General features: G+C 39.1%; 1 protein-coding gene across 11 annotated transcripts in view; it reads left to right on the top strand.

The window, feature by feature from the left end:
• The window catches only part of TIAM2 (TIAM Rac1 associated GEF 2), a 184,353-nt gene that overhangs the window by 169,820 nt on the left and 1,281 nt on the right, over positions 1 to 13,252 (top strand). For all 11 annotated transcript variants that reach the window (XM_064509123.1, XM_026122235.2, XM_064509125.1 and 8 more), the window contains 11 exons: positions 622 to 801; positions 2,405 to 2,473; positions 2,855 to 2,980; positions 4,214 to 4,322; positions 4,955 to 5,134; positions 6,550 to 6,668; positions 7,878 to 7,986; positions 9,764 to 9,822; positions 10,675 to 10,780; positions 11,577 to 11,664; positions 12,238 to 12,392. In XM_064509123.1, coding sequence (XP_064365193.1) covers positions 622 to 801; positions 2,405 to 2,473; positions 2,855 to 2,980; positions 4,214 to 4,322; positions 4,955 to 5,134; positions 6,550 to 6,668; positions 7,878 to 7,986; positions 9,764 to 9,822; positions 10,675 to 10,780; positions 11,577 to 11,664; positions 12,238 to 12,392 — 1,300 coding nt within the window. The remainder of the gene's footprint in view (positions 1 to 621; positions 802 to 2,404; positions 2,474 to 2,854; positions 2,981 to 4,213; positions 4,323 to 4,954; positions 5,135 to 6,549; positions 6,669 to 7,877; positions 7,987 to 9,763; positions 9,823 to 10,674; positions 10,781 to 11,576; positions 11,665 to 12,237; positions 12,393 to 13,252) is intronic.

The raw sequence follows: 13,252 nt of genomic DNA, 5'->3' as shown, positions 1-13,252 counted from the left end.
ACTTGTGGGTTTTTTCATGTTTAACGTTCTTCTGAAGAAGCTCAAAGATTTAGATTTCCATTCCTCATTTCTGAAAGCTTTTTTAATTTCCTGCTTGCAGGGGAAGCATATAAGTATCTTTCAATAGTCTGGGTCTTTGGAATCTGAAACCAGAGCTCCAAGTCTCCTTTGTTTAAAAAAAAATATATATATGACAGATGACAAATAGAACACTCATTCTGGATGTTTAAAAGAAAAGATCTGTACCTACTAATTCTTTCTATTTTGGTGCAGTGAATGTTGCAAAATAAGAGAGATGGAAAACCGTGTGATGCTAATGTCATAAGAATCAAAGTATATAATATCCCTGAGCGCGCTCTCTCACCTTTTGTATCCCACAAGTTTGTATTTGAAGAGTGAAATGATTTGCACTGAGAAGGCACTAGAAAATGGTTCATTTTACTGTTTTGATTATTATAAGCTTAAGCTGGTCAAAGGAATCAGGATATGTTTGACAAAACCAATGGCATGCCCTGGCCCCTGAATTTGGAGCAAGAGCAAAATTTGAGGAATTTAAAAATGTTTGTAGTACAGTTTGTGTTCTAGACTGTCAGTGCTTGTTCCTTTCTTTTCATCTAACAGAGTGCAGAACAGGTCAGTGCATTGTGCCGAAATTTCCAAGAAGTCCAGGCAAGCAGTATGGAAGGACAGAAGGATAACCAGGATCCGCCCCCACGACCACTGGCTCGGCACCTTTCTGATGCAGATAGATTGAGAAAAGTCATCCAAGAACTTATGGACACTGAGAAATCTTATGTCAAGGTAAAAAACAAAAAAAAACCAAAAACATTTTCTGGCTAGCTACAGCCTTCTTTGTGAGGCTGACCATGATTTGTGGATGGTCTTACACATTTCATATGAGCACATATGAACTCATATGAGTGCATATAAATTGCCCTCTACAAGGGTCATAACCTGCAGAGTTTGCTTACATAATTTCTCCTGCTGTTTTTGGTAGGCTTGTTCCTGTAAGAGAAGCTGTAAGATTTGGTCTAGTAGCTTTAATTCTAGTCAATTTGTATTTATATTGGAGAGTGAAAATTCATGGCAGGTAGAAATCTGCAGTATTTGAATATTGGGGTTCTTCCAGGGGATGTTTCCATGGTTTTCCAAATGAAAATATATTCTGGTAGAAGAACAGAAAAGCCTCCTGCCAACTGGAAAAGATTTTAAGTGTGGAAAATAGTGCATAATTATTTTGACTCTGCAGTTTTCAAAGCTAAAAGGTTGTTCATAGCATCATACACGTTATTTCTCCTTTGACTGGTAAGTCCATAATTTGTTAGATATATGTCCCTTCTTTTTATAAATCCAAACTTCATGGGGCTGGATGCCAAAAGCCATTTGGAAAGCTTGGTTTCATTGACCTTTGGCAAGGAGGAATCATTTCTTCATCTCAAAACACATACTTACAAATGCCTTTACTTGCTGCAATAATTTATGGAAAACAGGAGAAAGAGTTTTCAATCTGTTGTCTTTAGAATATCCGCTAATCTCTAGCCATACACTGTAAACCTGAGGAAGCTTTACAGAACATAGACGCCAGCTGTAGGTCCAGCTGATGTTTCTTATAGAGGAATCACTTGAACAAAGGCTCGAACTCTGCCTTTGCATCTTTGAAGAAGTCTACCTGTACCCCAGAGGAGGGTGCCTGCGTGAATCTGTGATGCTAAATTATTAGTTGTATGCTTTCACTACAGTCCTCCCTGTGTGAAATCACATGAAAATCGTAACCAGATTCTGGTTTTGTCTAGTGATTTTCATATTGAGGTCACTGAAATGTGTTGTAGTACCAGGCAAAATTGTAGCACAGACAGGTTGTAAAAACTCATTATGGGATTCTCGGAGAGATGCTCATTATTCCTTCTTCATAAGAATTCCTGCAGTTTCTTTTCTCAGGCCCCAACCCAGCTGTCATGCTCTGGCATGGGATAGTAAGTCTTCAACAGTGGCACTAATTCTTTGAAGAAGTGACTGAAAAAGTCCTTAATCATGTACCCTTGACAAAATAACCAAATACTTTAATGCCTAATAGGATTTTAAAATGTTATATAGAATATATACATATCTGTACACAAATATTCTTTAGAAAGCCATCATCTGTAACTTTCTCTCCCTGTGCTATACTAAAATATAATTTTTTATAAACAGGCTGTAAAGCCTTAAGGATGAAACAAAAATATTGCATTGAAATGAATTTGCCTTTAATTTAGCAGTCATTTAGTGCTAACAATCTGGGTGATTTTGTTACAGAAAAGGAACTGTATCTCTGCTTCTTTCCTGAAAACTACCTATATCCCTCAGTTGTGATATAAAGAACAATTTCCAAGCGGTACATAAATTCAATAAATTCTGTTTCTTGCAGGACTTGAGCTGCCTCTTTGAGCTGTACTTGGAACCCCTTCAAAATGAAACTTTCCTTACCCAAGATGAGGTGAGGGAATAACTGAAAGAGGTTCTTTTCATTCTTTTATGGGTTAAGACCTTGGCATTTGGGCTTTTCCATTGCTGAGAGCATGACTGAAAAAGCGAACAACAAACATGGCAATAGAGTTACACCAGTTAGTGTCTTTCTGTCTGGTATATGAGTCACTTCTTTTTTTAATGGTAATTGTTCTTCTGACTAAAATGCTGCTAAGAATTCTTTGCCTTTTTAATGACTTTTCTATAAAGCCCATTTGAAAACTATTAAAGAAAATGTTATTGACCTTTCAGTCTCTTTGTATGTCACATCTCCTTCAAGGACTGTTTTCTCAAGACCCCTGTTAGAGGTATGGAGTGCTGTACTTCATAGCCTGATGTTTGATATTCACAGATGGAGTCCTTGTTCGGCAGTCTGCCAGAAATGCTGGATTTCCAGAAGGTGTTTTTGGAGACTCTTGAAGACGGAATTTCTTCCTCCTCAGATTTTAATACACTGGAAACGCCATCCCAGTTCCGAGTAAATACTTGATCTTTTACTATATTGTAGTGCACCTGGAAATGTTTGTGGAAATCTGGCTTTAAGAACTCTTAAGTTCTACCTCTTTTTTCATATGGTTGCTTTTATGTTTGAAGCTTTACTTTAGATTACAGACACCTATTCAGCAGTTACAGATTAGTGCTATTTGTCATGGTTTTATCTTCCTCCTTCCCATGGCAGAGGATGTAATATGGAAGATGCAGAGTAGACATTGAACATTCTATAAACTCTGAAGTTGAATATTCTATAAACATCACAAGCAGTGCTTACGATGCCTTACTCTTCTGCAGAAAGCTTACTGTCACTGCCGAATTCTGCCCTGCCTTGTGCTCCCCGGTTTACCTGCTACAAAGTGGAAGCTTTTCCCGTTAAATGCAGCATGAGTTTCTCATGTTGTGAGGTCCAGCAGGGCCTGTGAAGTGTAAATGATTGTACACTGTGCTCTCTCTGTGCTGTCTCACTTACTGTGGCACCACTCAGTACCTGACCTGACTGGAGAAAGTACGTGCTCCCAGAGATGCAGTCAGTGTCACAGAACTAGGAGGTGCTGGCAGGTCTCCCTGACACTTGCTGCCTTTGTGGAGCAAACATTGATTAAAAAAGGGGGAGAGGGCTGCTTTCCTCCTCCTTCTCCTCCTTCACTAACTCCTCTTTTTTTGCTTTGGGAAATACTTTTCTAAAAAGATCTCCCTCATGATTCAGAGTCCCTCCCACATATTCCCAACCTCCCTTTCATCTAAGAAACTCAGAGATGCCCTGTAATTACCCCCTGCCTAAAAGAAGGAAAACAATTGGAAAGCAATCCTCTGTGTTTGATTTACACTATCCCTTCTGGCATTGGCAGCTTTATGCCTTGCTTCCTATTGCCCATGCTTTTTTCCCAGGACCTACCGTTACACATCTGTTGATTTTGTTCCTGTGCTGTCTGAGATACAGTAAGACAAAATGTCTACAGTGGTGGTGTCTGCTAAGGGTGAACTGAGAAGATTGCAGGCTTTGCCTAAAAGCCTGAAGTCTCCACCCAGAGAAGTACAGAGACTTTATGGAGCTACTGCCAGTAATAAATTCATGTCACATATATATACACACAGTAATAGAGAACATATAGAGACAGGCAGCAGATAATCACAGCTCTAAGCCTCTGTTATGTGGCCTGAACATTTGATTATGATTCTACGAATGAAGTAAAAATTTTGATTGTGTTGATTTCAGAAATTGCTGTTTTCCCTCGGAGGTTCCTTTCTGTATTATGCTGACCACTTTAAACTGTACAGCGGCTTCTGTGCAAATCACATCAAAGTTCAGAAAGTTCTTGAGAGAGGTAATTTATTGTCTTTGTTATTGTAATTCATTTGCATAAATTTAAACTTCAGTGAACCACTGTAACAAATCTCTTCGACTTGCAGAGAATATTGATATAAAGCAAGATCTAATAGGGCATCTCGCAGTAAGAATAGATAAGATCCACAATTCTGCTAAAATACAATATAGAACTGAAGGGATAAGATTTATTTTGTAACACTTAGACATAAGGCTGAGTAGCAACAGAAACCTCTTCCACAAGTTTTTGCTGTCTGCAGGAGCAGCAGAAGCAGCAGCTATATTTGGTTTGTGTGTTCATGCATGTAAAAAGGGTGGACGTCAATCAAAGCTGCAACAAACTGACTCTAGGATAAGTTAGGAATTACTTTCTCTGCCAGCAGTTTATTAATTTGATGCAGAACAGGCCTGCAGTGTACTGGAAAAACTATAGCAAGGAATAACATCGGCTTGATATACTTAATGCTCTTAGTGCTTATTTACACTGCATAAACCACCACAAAAAGCATCTATTGAAATGTGTGTGACAAGGGTGAGGCTTTTTGTGATGGTTACAAGTTGCAGTTCTGTGCTTTCAAATTATTCTAGCTTCTATGACTTCCATGTTAAACTAACTGTTTTATTTATATTTAGCCAAAACAGATAGTGCCTTTAAGGCCTTTCTGGATGCTCGAAACCCCACAAAGCAACATTCTTCTACACTGGAGTCGTACCTCATAAAGCCTGTCCAGAGAGTGCTGAAATACCCTCTCCTGTTAAAAGAGCTGGTGTCTCTGACAGATAATGAGAGTGAGGAGCACTATCATTTGACAGGTAACTTCTGTCATTCTTTTACAGGAATTAATATGATTTAAGTTTGATTTCCAAGTCTTTGTGGAGATGCAGGTGGCCGCTCTGGTAGATGTCAGAGAACTTGTCAAAACCTAGAGAGAATTTCCTCCTTCGCATTAAAAATAATAAGTAGCTATCTCCTGCTTTTAGCAAAAATTTCTATTTTGCCTGTCCAAGTCCCTTTGAAAAGTGGATGCCCAGGATTTTCCGTGATGAACAGGACTAGGCATCTTACTCCTTAATTTTTGTGACAGGAGCATATGTCAGGGCAATGCAACAGTGTTGCTTTTTTTTTTTTTTTTCCTCCCCTCAGAGGGGAAATACTGACCAAACTCCATCTTGTGGTTATTATTCAATTCTTGAAATGTGTCAAAGTTTAGCAGCTCTAACAAAGGAAGTTATGTGAGGCTTGGCTGTGATTCTTGCATAAAAAATACCTGCCTCAAAGCTTTGCAGTCTTCCTACGTAGAAAGAATTGTCTGTTTAATATCATAGGAAGGAAGTAGAGTTGATTGTTTTTCTAGGTCAGATCCCTGGGACTTCCCACTGGCAAATTCCAGTTCAGTTCTGTCAGCACCTCAGGGACGAAAGTCTAGAGAATTATTTTGTAGATAGGTTTTCATTTTAACAAAATAGATTCAGGCAAAATACACTGTCAGCAAAAAGTCACAGGACTGTTATTGGCTTCAAAAGAAGCTTCAAATATTGTTGTTTTGCCATTACAACCAGAGGGTGACTGACTTGCAGGCCAGAATGAATGTCAGGCTGCTAAAAGACTGCACAATGAACAGCTGACAGGACTGGAAAAACTAAGCGCTCTTCTCTGACTCCTGTGTGCATTAACAGGAATGTGTAATGAAAACCAGTGTCGTTCTTGTTTAGAAAACAAAAGTTAAACAAACCCTGACCACCAACACTTAATATCATGGATACAATCAGTGAAGGACTTGCACAATTTACTACTGAATTTCTTTCCTCTATTCTGTGATGAGCCAAATTTAACATATTACCATTAAAGTTCATCAAATTACTTATTCTAGTATGGCTGTAGATACATTAGATGTCGTAGTGGTCCTAGGTTATTACAGAATAAAAAAAAATAATCATGTTTACTGTTACAATGAATATTCTTATATTTTGGTAGTCATCACAAGAATGCTTATTAGTGTTTTGAGGCACTTAAAAGACCAGATAAGCATTTTTACTTACTGATTAGGAAGCATACCTTCTATAGTCGCTATGAGAAAGCACTGCTCTAAAGCTGGGATACTATTGTCCACATCCTGGCAATGCTGCATAGTTTTACCCACCTCAAAGAGGATTCAATAAAAGAAATCTCACATTTATAAAATACAACTTAATTACCAAGCTGTCTATGTAATTCTTAAACCTCATAGAAGCACTGAAGGCAATGGAAAAAGTAGCCAGTCACATCAATGAGATGCAGAAGATATATGAAGATTACGGCACTGTATTTGACCAGCTGGTTGCAGATCAAAGTGGAACAGAGAAGGAGGTAAGAAAAGAAGCAGCGTGTTTATTGAGACATAATCCTGCTAGCCACTGGATGCCCTTATCTCCTCCTGAAGTCACTCTGGGAACTTGTGCTGGGCTCTCCATTGCCTTTTAACATCATGACTTCCATTTCATGTCTGTCCTGTCAAGTTTCTTTTTGTCAGCAGATTACTATAAAAATTTCAGACAGCTGCCAGAGCCTTTTTCTGGACTGACAAGAACTGCAAGCAGAAGCAGACATAATTCTCAATAGGAAAAAATAGACATCCTCTTCTTCTCAAATGTTTTAGAGATTTTCTATGCCTAAAGGTATTCAGATTTTACGCTTCAGAGTTCTTGAAGTTCTTAAGATTCTTTTTCACCATATAAGTGAAAATGGCAATTCTAGGGATTTTCACATTAAAGTCTATTATTTTCATTCTCTACGCTTCTAGCACTGAGGCATCCATGGCTATTTGTCAGAGCAGAAAACATTAGTTGAATGGATTGCGTTTACACATCTCCCAGAACTGGGGCGGCAAGATCTCAGCTGGGCCATTTACATCAAAAGTTTACTAAGCAGATCGAATCCATGGAGATGGAGATCAGATATGAAAGCTGCCAACTTGGTTGTTTTATTTCCCCCTAGTAAAAGCCGTATCCCCACTTTTCTTGGCCACCTGGTTTCCCATCATTTATGGGAAACAAACTTGACAACCTGAGAGATTCTTTACAGTTTTACATTGTGTTCCACAGAAAAAAGAAGAGTGCATGAGTAAAGGACCCATAAAAGACCTCCATTAATCCCACCACTGGTGTTGTCATTAATGCTAATTATTCTACAGAAAACAAACATTCTAACAGCTCATAAGTCAGCCAGTTCATGACTGGCTATATATCAGTGACAGAACATCAGGTCAACTTAATACTAAGTTGACTTATTAGTCAGCTAAGTTACTAATCATATGAACTTCTATCCAGCTTGCATAACTTGTGTGCTATTACTTTTTATGCTTTTTATCTTTTTAGAAAAGGGGATTACTTTCCTACTTGATACACTTTCCTACTTGAGTGCAAATCTCTCTCTCTCTCTCTCTGGTGTCTCTCTGTCCATACACTAAATATAGAAAACGTACCTCTTTAAGGATGTCAGCCTGTACTCATAAACATTTTACATCTAATAGCTGTAGATCACAACACTGATATATCTATTGTTCATAATTTAATACAGGTGACAGAGCTTTCAATGGGAGAACTTCTGATGCATTCTACAGTTTCCTGGCTGAATCCTTTCCCATCTCTGGGCAAAGCAAGAAAAGACCTTGAACTTACAGTGTTTGGTGAGTGTCTCCTTAGTGACCCTCTCTCCTTCCAAATCTAATGATAAACAAGTTACATTTTCTCACAACTGAAAGCCCCCATCTCCTTTTGCTGCAGCCATGTGGTATCTAGGATAGACTTGCATCTGACAACAGGCACAGAACTGTTATGTTCCCTAATATGAGAAGAATTGAAAAGTTTCTATTTGTTCACTTGCTGTTGCTGATTGCTCTGTTAGCCAACCTCAGCTGCTCTTCTGCTTGTATGTAAACTCTAGAAATTAGTGATGTTTCAAGAGACAATAATCTCTTTACAACAATCTGCTAAACCGAGCTTTCAGAGCAGGCTGGTAGGAAAACAGTGATGTGGTCTACTCCTGGGAATCCAGGCTAACCTCTGATTTACAGCCATTGCAGAAAAATGTGTTGTCTGGCAATCCTCATCCAGATTATTTTAACTTGAAAAATGAATGTGGAAATGAGAACATACAACTGAGAGTTTTATTTAATAATATTTATACTATTAATCATTCAATTATTATATTACATAAATAATTAAAAGGTTCCAGCAAAACATTTTAGACACTTGACTCTTTCTTTAAAGAACACTTATTTAAAATTACATTGGAAAACACTTACAGAACAACTCCAGGTTCACATGAGACAAGTCTCTTCCTCAGGGTTGTCATACATTCCTCCTCTGGCAAAGCATGATAGATTAAGGGAGCGAATCCTTCAGACAACAAACAGGAACTACCTCCACAGGTTCACTTGGATGAGCTTCTCAGTGATCCACTAACACCAGGCACCTGAGCCCAGGAAGTTCTCAGCAGGACATGTATGAATGAAAGGACTCTGACCTATTGCTTAGCCTAGACTGCTCGTCTGCCACTTGGGTAACCTGGTGTTAGTTTCAGCTGGGACTCTATGTTGGCAGTATAGGAAATGCACCTAATATGTGGGATGTAGGAAAGCTATGCTGGACTCTGGGGTAGAAGTACTCACTATGGCCACATCCTGGCTGCATGTGGGGATAAGACCCAATTGCATACCACTTGCCTCCTCTCCTCCCCCACTGTAAGGAAACCTGGATGCATGAGTAGGGATAGAGCTATACTGCCCTCCAGCCCAAATCAAGGACTGGAAGCAGAGTCATCCCATAGGTCAGAGGCAGCTTCACTGTCTCTGTGTTTCTCTTCCCTCTTCTCAGATTACAGAGAATGGGTCCCTGCCTCACTGGAGGCTGAGAGATTAGCTAACATTAGTGAATCACTCCAGTGAGATGTTTGGAAGCCAGAGAATTCCTGCAGACAGAAAAGTATGAATTGAGACAAGTGTTTCCAATTATCCAAATGCTGAATGGCAGGAAGAAAAGACTTACCACCTTTTGTGGCAGTCATCTTTTGCTATAGGCCCTTCATTCCACTTGAAGACATCCATCAATTTGATTTTTTTTCTACAGAGAGAAAATATTCTACATCTAAATTACATCTGTTGTATCTGTTTATGTGAAGACTTACGGGAGACAGGCTGCTGGTAGTTTTAGAATAAACATTCAGAATGGCTCCACTGTAAATGTTCAGAGCAAAATCAGAGGAAAAAATGTTGCCCTTGCATGAAGGAGTGTAGGATGAAAAACTCAGCTGTCATCTTAATACAGGGCGGATGCTTTTCAATCATAGTGCTTATCGCCCTTTAAATTCTTGTGATTTTAATAATCAGCTTCTCCAAGATAGCATTTTCATTGAATACTACACCTGTAATTGATAGTGTTTCTTTTTCTTTCTTTCTTTTTTAGTTTTTAAGAGGGCTGTAATACTTGTATATAAGGAGAACTGCAAACTGAAAAAGAAAATGGTAAGTCTGGTATAAGTTGAAGTGGTGGATGTTTTTGCACAGGCTCCTACTGCCTCGTCATCAAAGACGGACCATGCCAGTGTTGAATGGGGAGTGACTGTGGTAAAATGCCACCTTCCCATACCAGGCTGGGATTCAAGCCCTCATAGCTGAAACAAACCAAGTACTCAGTATCTATGTAGCAAGAAATTTTTTTTCTCATTTAGTAAGCATCATCATCTTCTCTGTGTGAGCCACGTTAGTTCTGTCAGGTGAAATATGAAACACTGCCATGTAGGAACTCCTCCAGATGGCATTTATGATGGCCTGCCTTAATCTGGTATGCAGGTTAAAGACCTCTGGTTATGGACCATTGATAAGTCTGGAAGGAAAGGCGTGTTACAAACATAACCTCATCTGTTCCCATTTACAAAGCTGGAATATTGAGGTCAAGCAGCAAGTTGTATAACCTAAGTACCAGAGGTGCAGTACTGCAACATGCTTATCGTAACAGATGGAGGGGCTCTAAAAGTAGTGGCAGCAGCTACATGATTAATGTATTCTGCTAATCAACAGTCTGTGGGTTTCTTCATGGGAAACTTGTTCCTTAGTAGTACTTATACGTAGAAGTATTATTTTTATCCATTAAAAACAGGTACTTTTGAAAGTTGAAGCAATTACAAATTTCAAAGGCAGAGTCTATCACCATTTCAGCTACATCAGCTACATTTACAAGCCAGTATTAGCCTACTGTAGGAGAAAGTCTAATGAATTGCAATTTCTCTTCACATGTGGGTCTTTCTAAAAGCAAAACAAAAATACACTTTTTTGCCTTTTCTTCTTAGAACTATCCTCTCATTTTTCTTTTTGCAGCCCACTAATGTTCGTGCTGCACATAATTATGGTGACTTGGATCCATTTAAATTTCGTTGGCTGATTCCTTTATCTGCTCTTCAAGTTCGACTGGGGAATACAGCAGGTAATTCCCTTGCACTGGATACTCTAGGAATTAAGAGTTTTCTGGGATTCTGTAATACTGCTTCTTTCATATGTCTTTTTGGAGCCTCTGGAAATAGGCAGATGTAGAGAAAATAGTATCCACTGTTGCCTCTGCTGTCAGGGGGTACTGCCTTGATACATTAACATACTTTTTCCATTAGTTATGTCGGCTTCATCCCTCTTCTTCCATGAGCTCAGGAAGATGCAATATGACATGGAGGCTGACTTGCAGTGATCTTATTGCTGTGATTTGAGACTGTCATAAAGGATTGATAAATGACAGAATGGAAATCCCCAATGAAAAGATACCATGACCAGGAAGGTGTTTCACCATGGATGATGCCCTGTTGATACCCTTGTGTTCTGTGTGAGCACAAAACCACTGACCATTGTGTTTTCCCATGTGGAAAACTTGACTGCATAATTTGTTGTAGCAGGGGACTGTATTTTTATTCTGTCTTTAAGTTGATCTTTATTGTACAGCAGGCTCGCAGTTGAGCACAAGAGAAAGAGCTAGAAGCAAGCAAAGACCCAGTTCTATCCAGTTCTATTTCTTGTATAAGTGTCACAAGGTAAAGTAACTCTCCAAGAGAGAAGGTTGTTTTCAAAGGCAGAACTGGTGAGGCTGCATAGAAAGTGAGAGTTCAGGGGACTTTCCTTTAGATTCTGCCTCATGTGAGATCTTAGGTGATCACTCTGTACCTGTATTAACACTGTCTTTGTGAGAGGAGGAATTTTGAAGTATATACAAAAATAATGTTTCGTTCCATGCACAGGAACAGAAAACAGCTGTATCTGGGAACTGATTCACACCAAGTCAGAACTAGAAGGCAGGCCAGAAACTATTTTTCAGTTGTGCAGCAGGTAAGCTTTACATGGAGGTTATATTTGTCTAATTACATTAATGGAATTAGAAAGAATACCCGCTTTTTCCCCAAGTGACTTTTGTGTCAGCGCTTGCAATGCAGCTTTCACTCTCTGATTCCAGGAACTGAGCCAGTATGCAACCGCATAAGGTGTAACAATTTGAAATTGGAGTGAATTTGGCTCAGTAAGCCCGTGTTAGAAATCTGCAGCTATATGATCATAAATTCCAGTGTATTATGGGCAAAGTAACCAATTTTACTGTATTCTTGGTGGGTTAGCAGAAATGTCCTTCTGATAATGACCACTTATAGCGTGATCATTAAACATAGGAGGTTATCTTTTAGGCAGTTTTTCTGAAGGAAAATAATAATGATCTCAAAACACAAAGTCTGAGAAATGTCTAACAACACATAAAGAAGTAAGTTAGCTGCAAAACTGCTACAAAAGAAATGGACTGAACCAAACACTGCACTACAGCACTTCAGCAGCAAGGAGGAAGACAGATTTTTATCTCAATATTGTCCGTCTTCAGAGGAGAAAATTGGGTTATCTGTTTTTTTAAACTTGCAGTGACTGCGAGAACAAGACAAACATTGTGAAGGTGATCCGTTCTATTTTGCGGGAGAATTTCAGACGTCACATAAAATGTGAGTTGCCACTGGAGAAAACCTGTAAAGATCGCCTTGTTCCACTCAAGAACCGTGTGCCTGCAACAGCCAAACTGGGTAAGACTCTGTTTGTCAAAGTGCAAAATTCAGCCTGGCATCCAGGATGGTAGGAGGTTCACAATTATTAACATGACTATAGTTTGTCATGTGCCTCAAATCCTGTTTCTTTTTTAGGCTAGGGAGATGGTAGAGTCACACAGCCCTACTCTCATGGCAAGGGCTAGAAGAACAAAGCAAACTCGCCATCTCCCACGCTGTGTTCTCGCCCTTGACATGTCATTAGCTTTATTAAGTGAAAACTTAGTAAGTCCCAAATCAATTTTACTGAGTAGAAATGGACTCCCCTTGGCATGTAGTATTAGATTTCTTTCCTCTGTCTTCTCTTTAATGACTCAGCTGTACTAACATCAAAAGCTCGAAGAACTGTCAAAAGGCAGGGGTCTTGCTTCTTTCAGTGCACTAAATCTGCACCCCAGCAGATAACCTAATTAAGCACAGGCTTCAGACTATTTAGCTAAACGAGTAAGTGTTGGCTACTAGTCTTTCAAGTGCTCCATCTGTTCAGTAACATTCTCCTAACATGACAGGAATCAGAACAGTTCCACTCAAGCCTCCAAATTGGCCCTCCAGTCCTTGAGGTACTGGAACCAGTCTTGCTTTCCTACAGATGTGTGTAAATCATTACTACAGTTTCTGCAGGATTTTGTACATACTGCACATGAAGGCAAGCATAAAATCCTGGGGTAGGTGGAATAAGAAATCTGACATGTGATACCAGAACGGTGACATACCTGACCTTGGATGATTATCAATCAAATGAGACTATATACTCTGTAATTACAACTGGGCTATTGAAATAGACAGTATAATCACAGTATCTTTTGGCAGAACAAATAAAACTGCTTCTTTTTCTTTGC

The sequence above is a fragment of the Dromaius novaehollandiae genome, chromosome 3, assembly GCF_036370855.1.
Source record: "Dromaius novaehollandiae isolate bDroNov1 chromosome 3, bDroNov1.hap1, whole genome shotgun sequence".
In the NCBI taxonomy this organism is placed as follows: Eukaryota; Metazoa; Chordata; class Aves; order Casuariiformes; family Dromaiidae; genus Dromaius; species Dromaius novaehollandiae.
The sequence above is the reverse complement of the archived record's forward strand: the minus strand, read 5'-3'. Positions and strand labels throughout refer to the sequence as shown.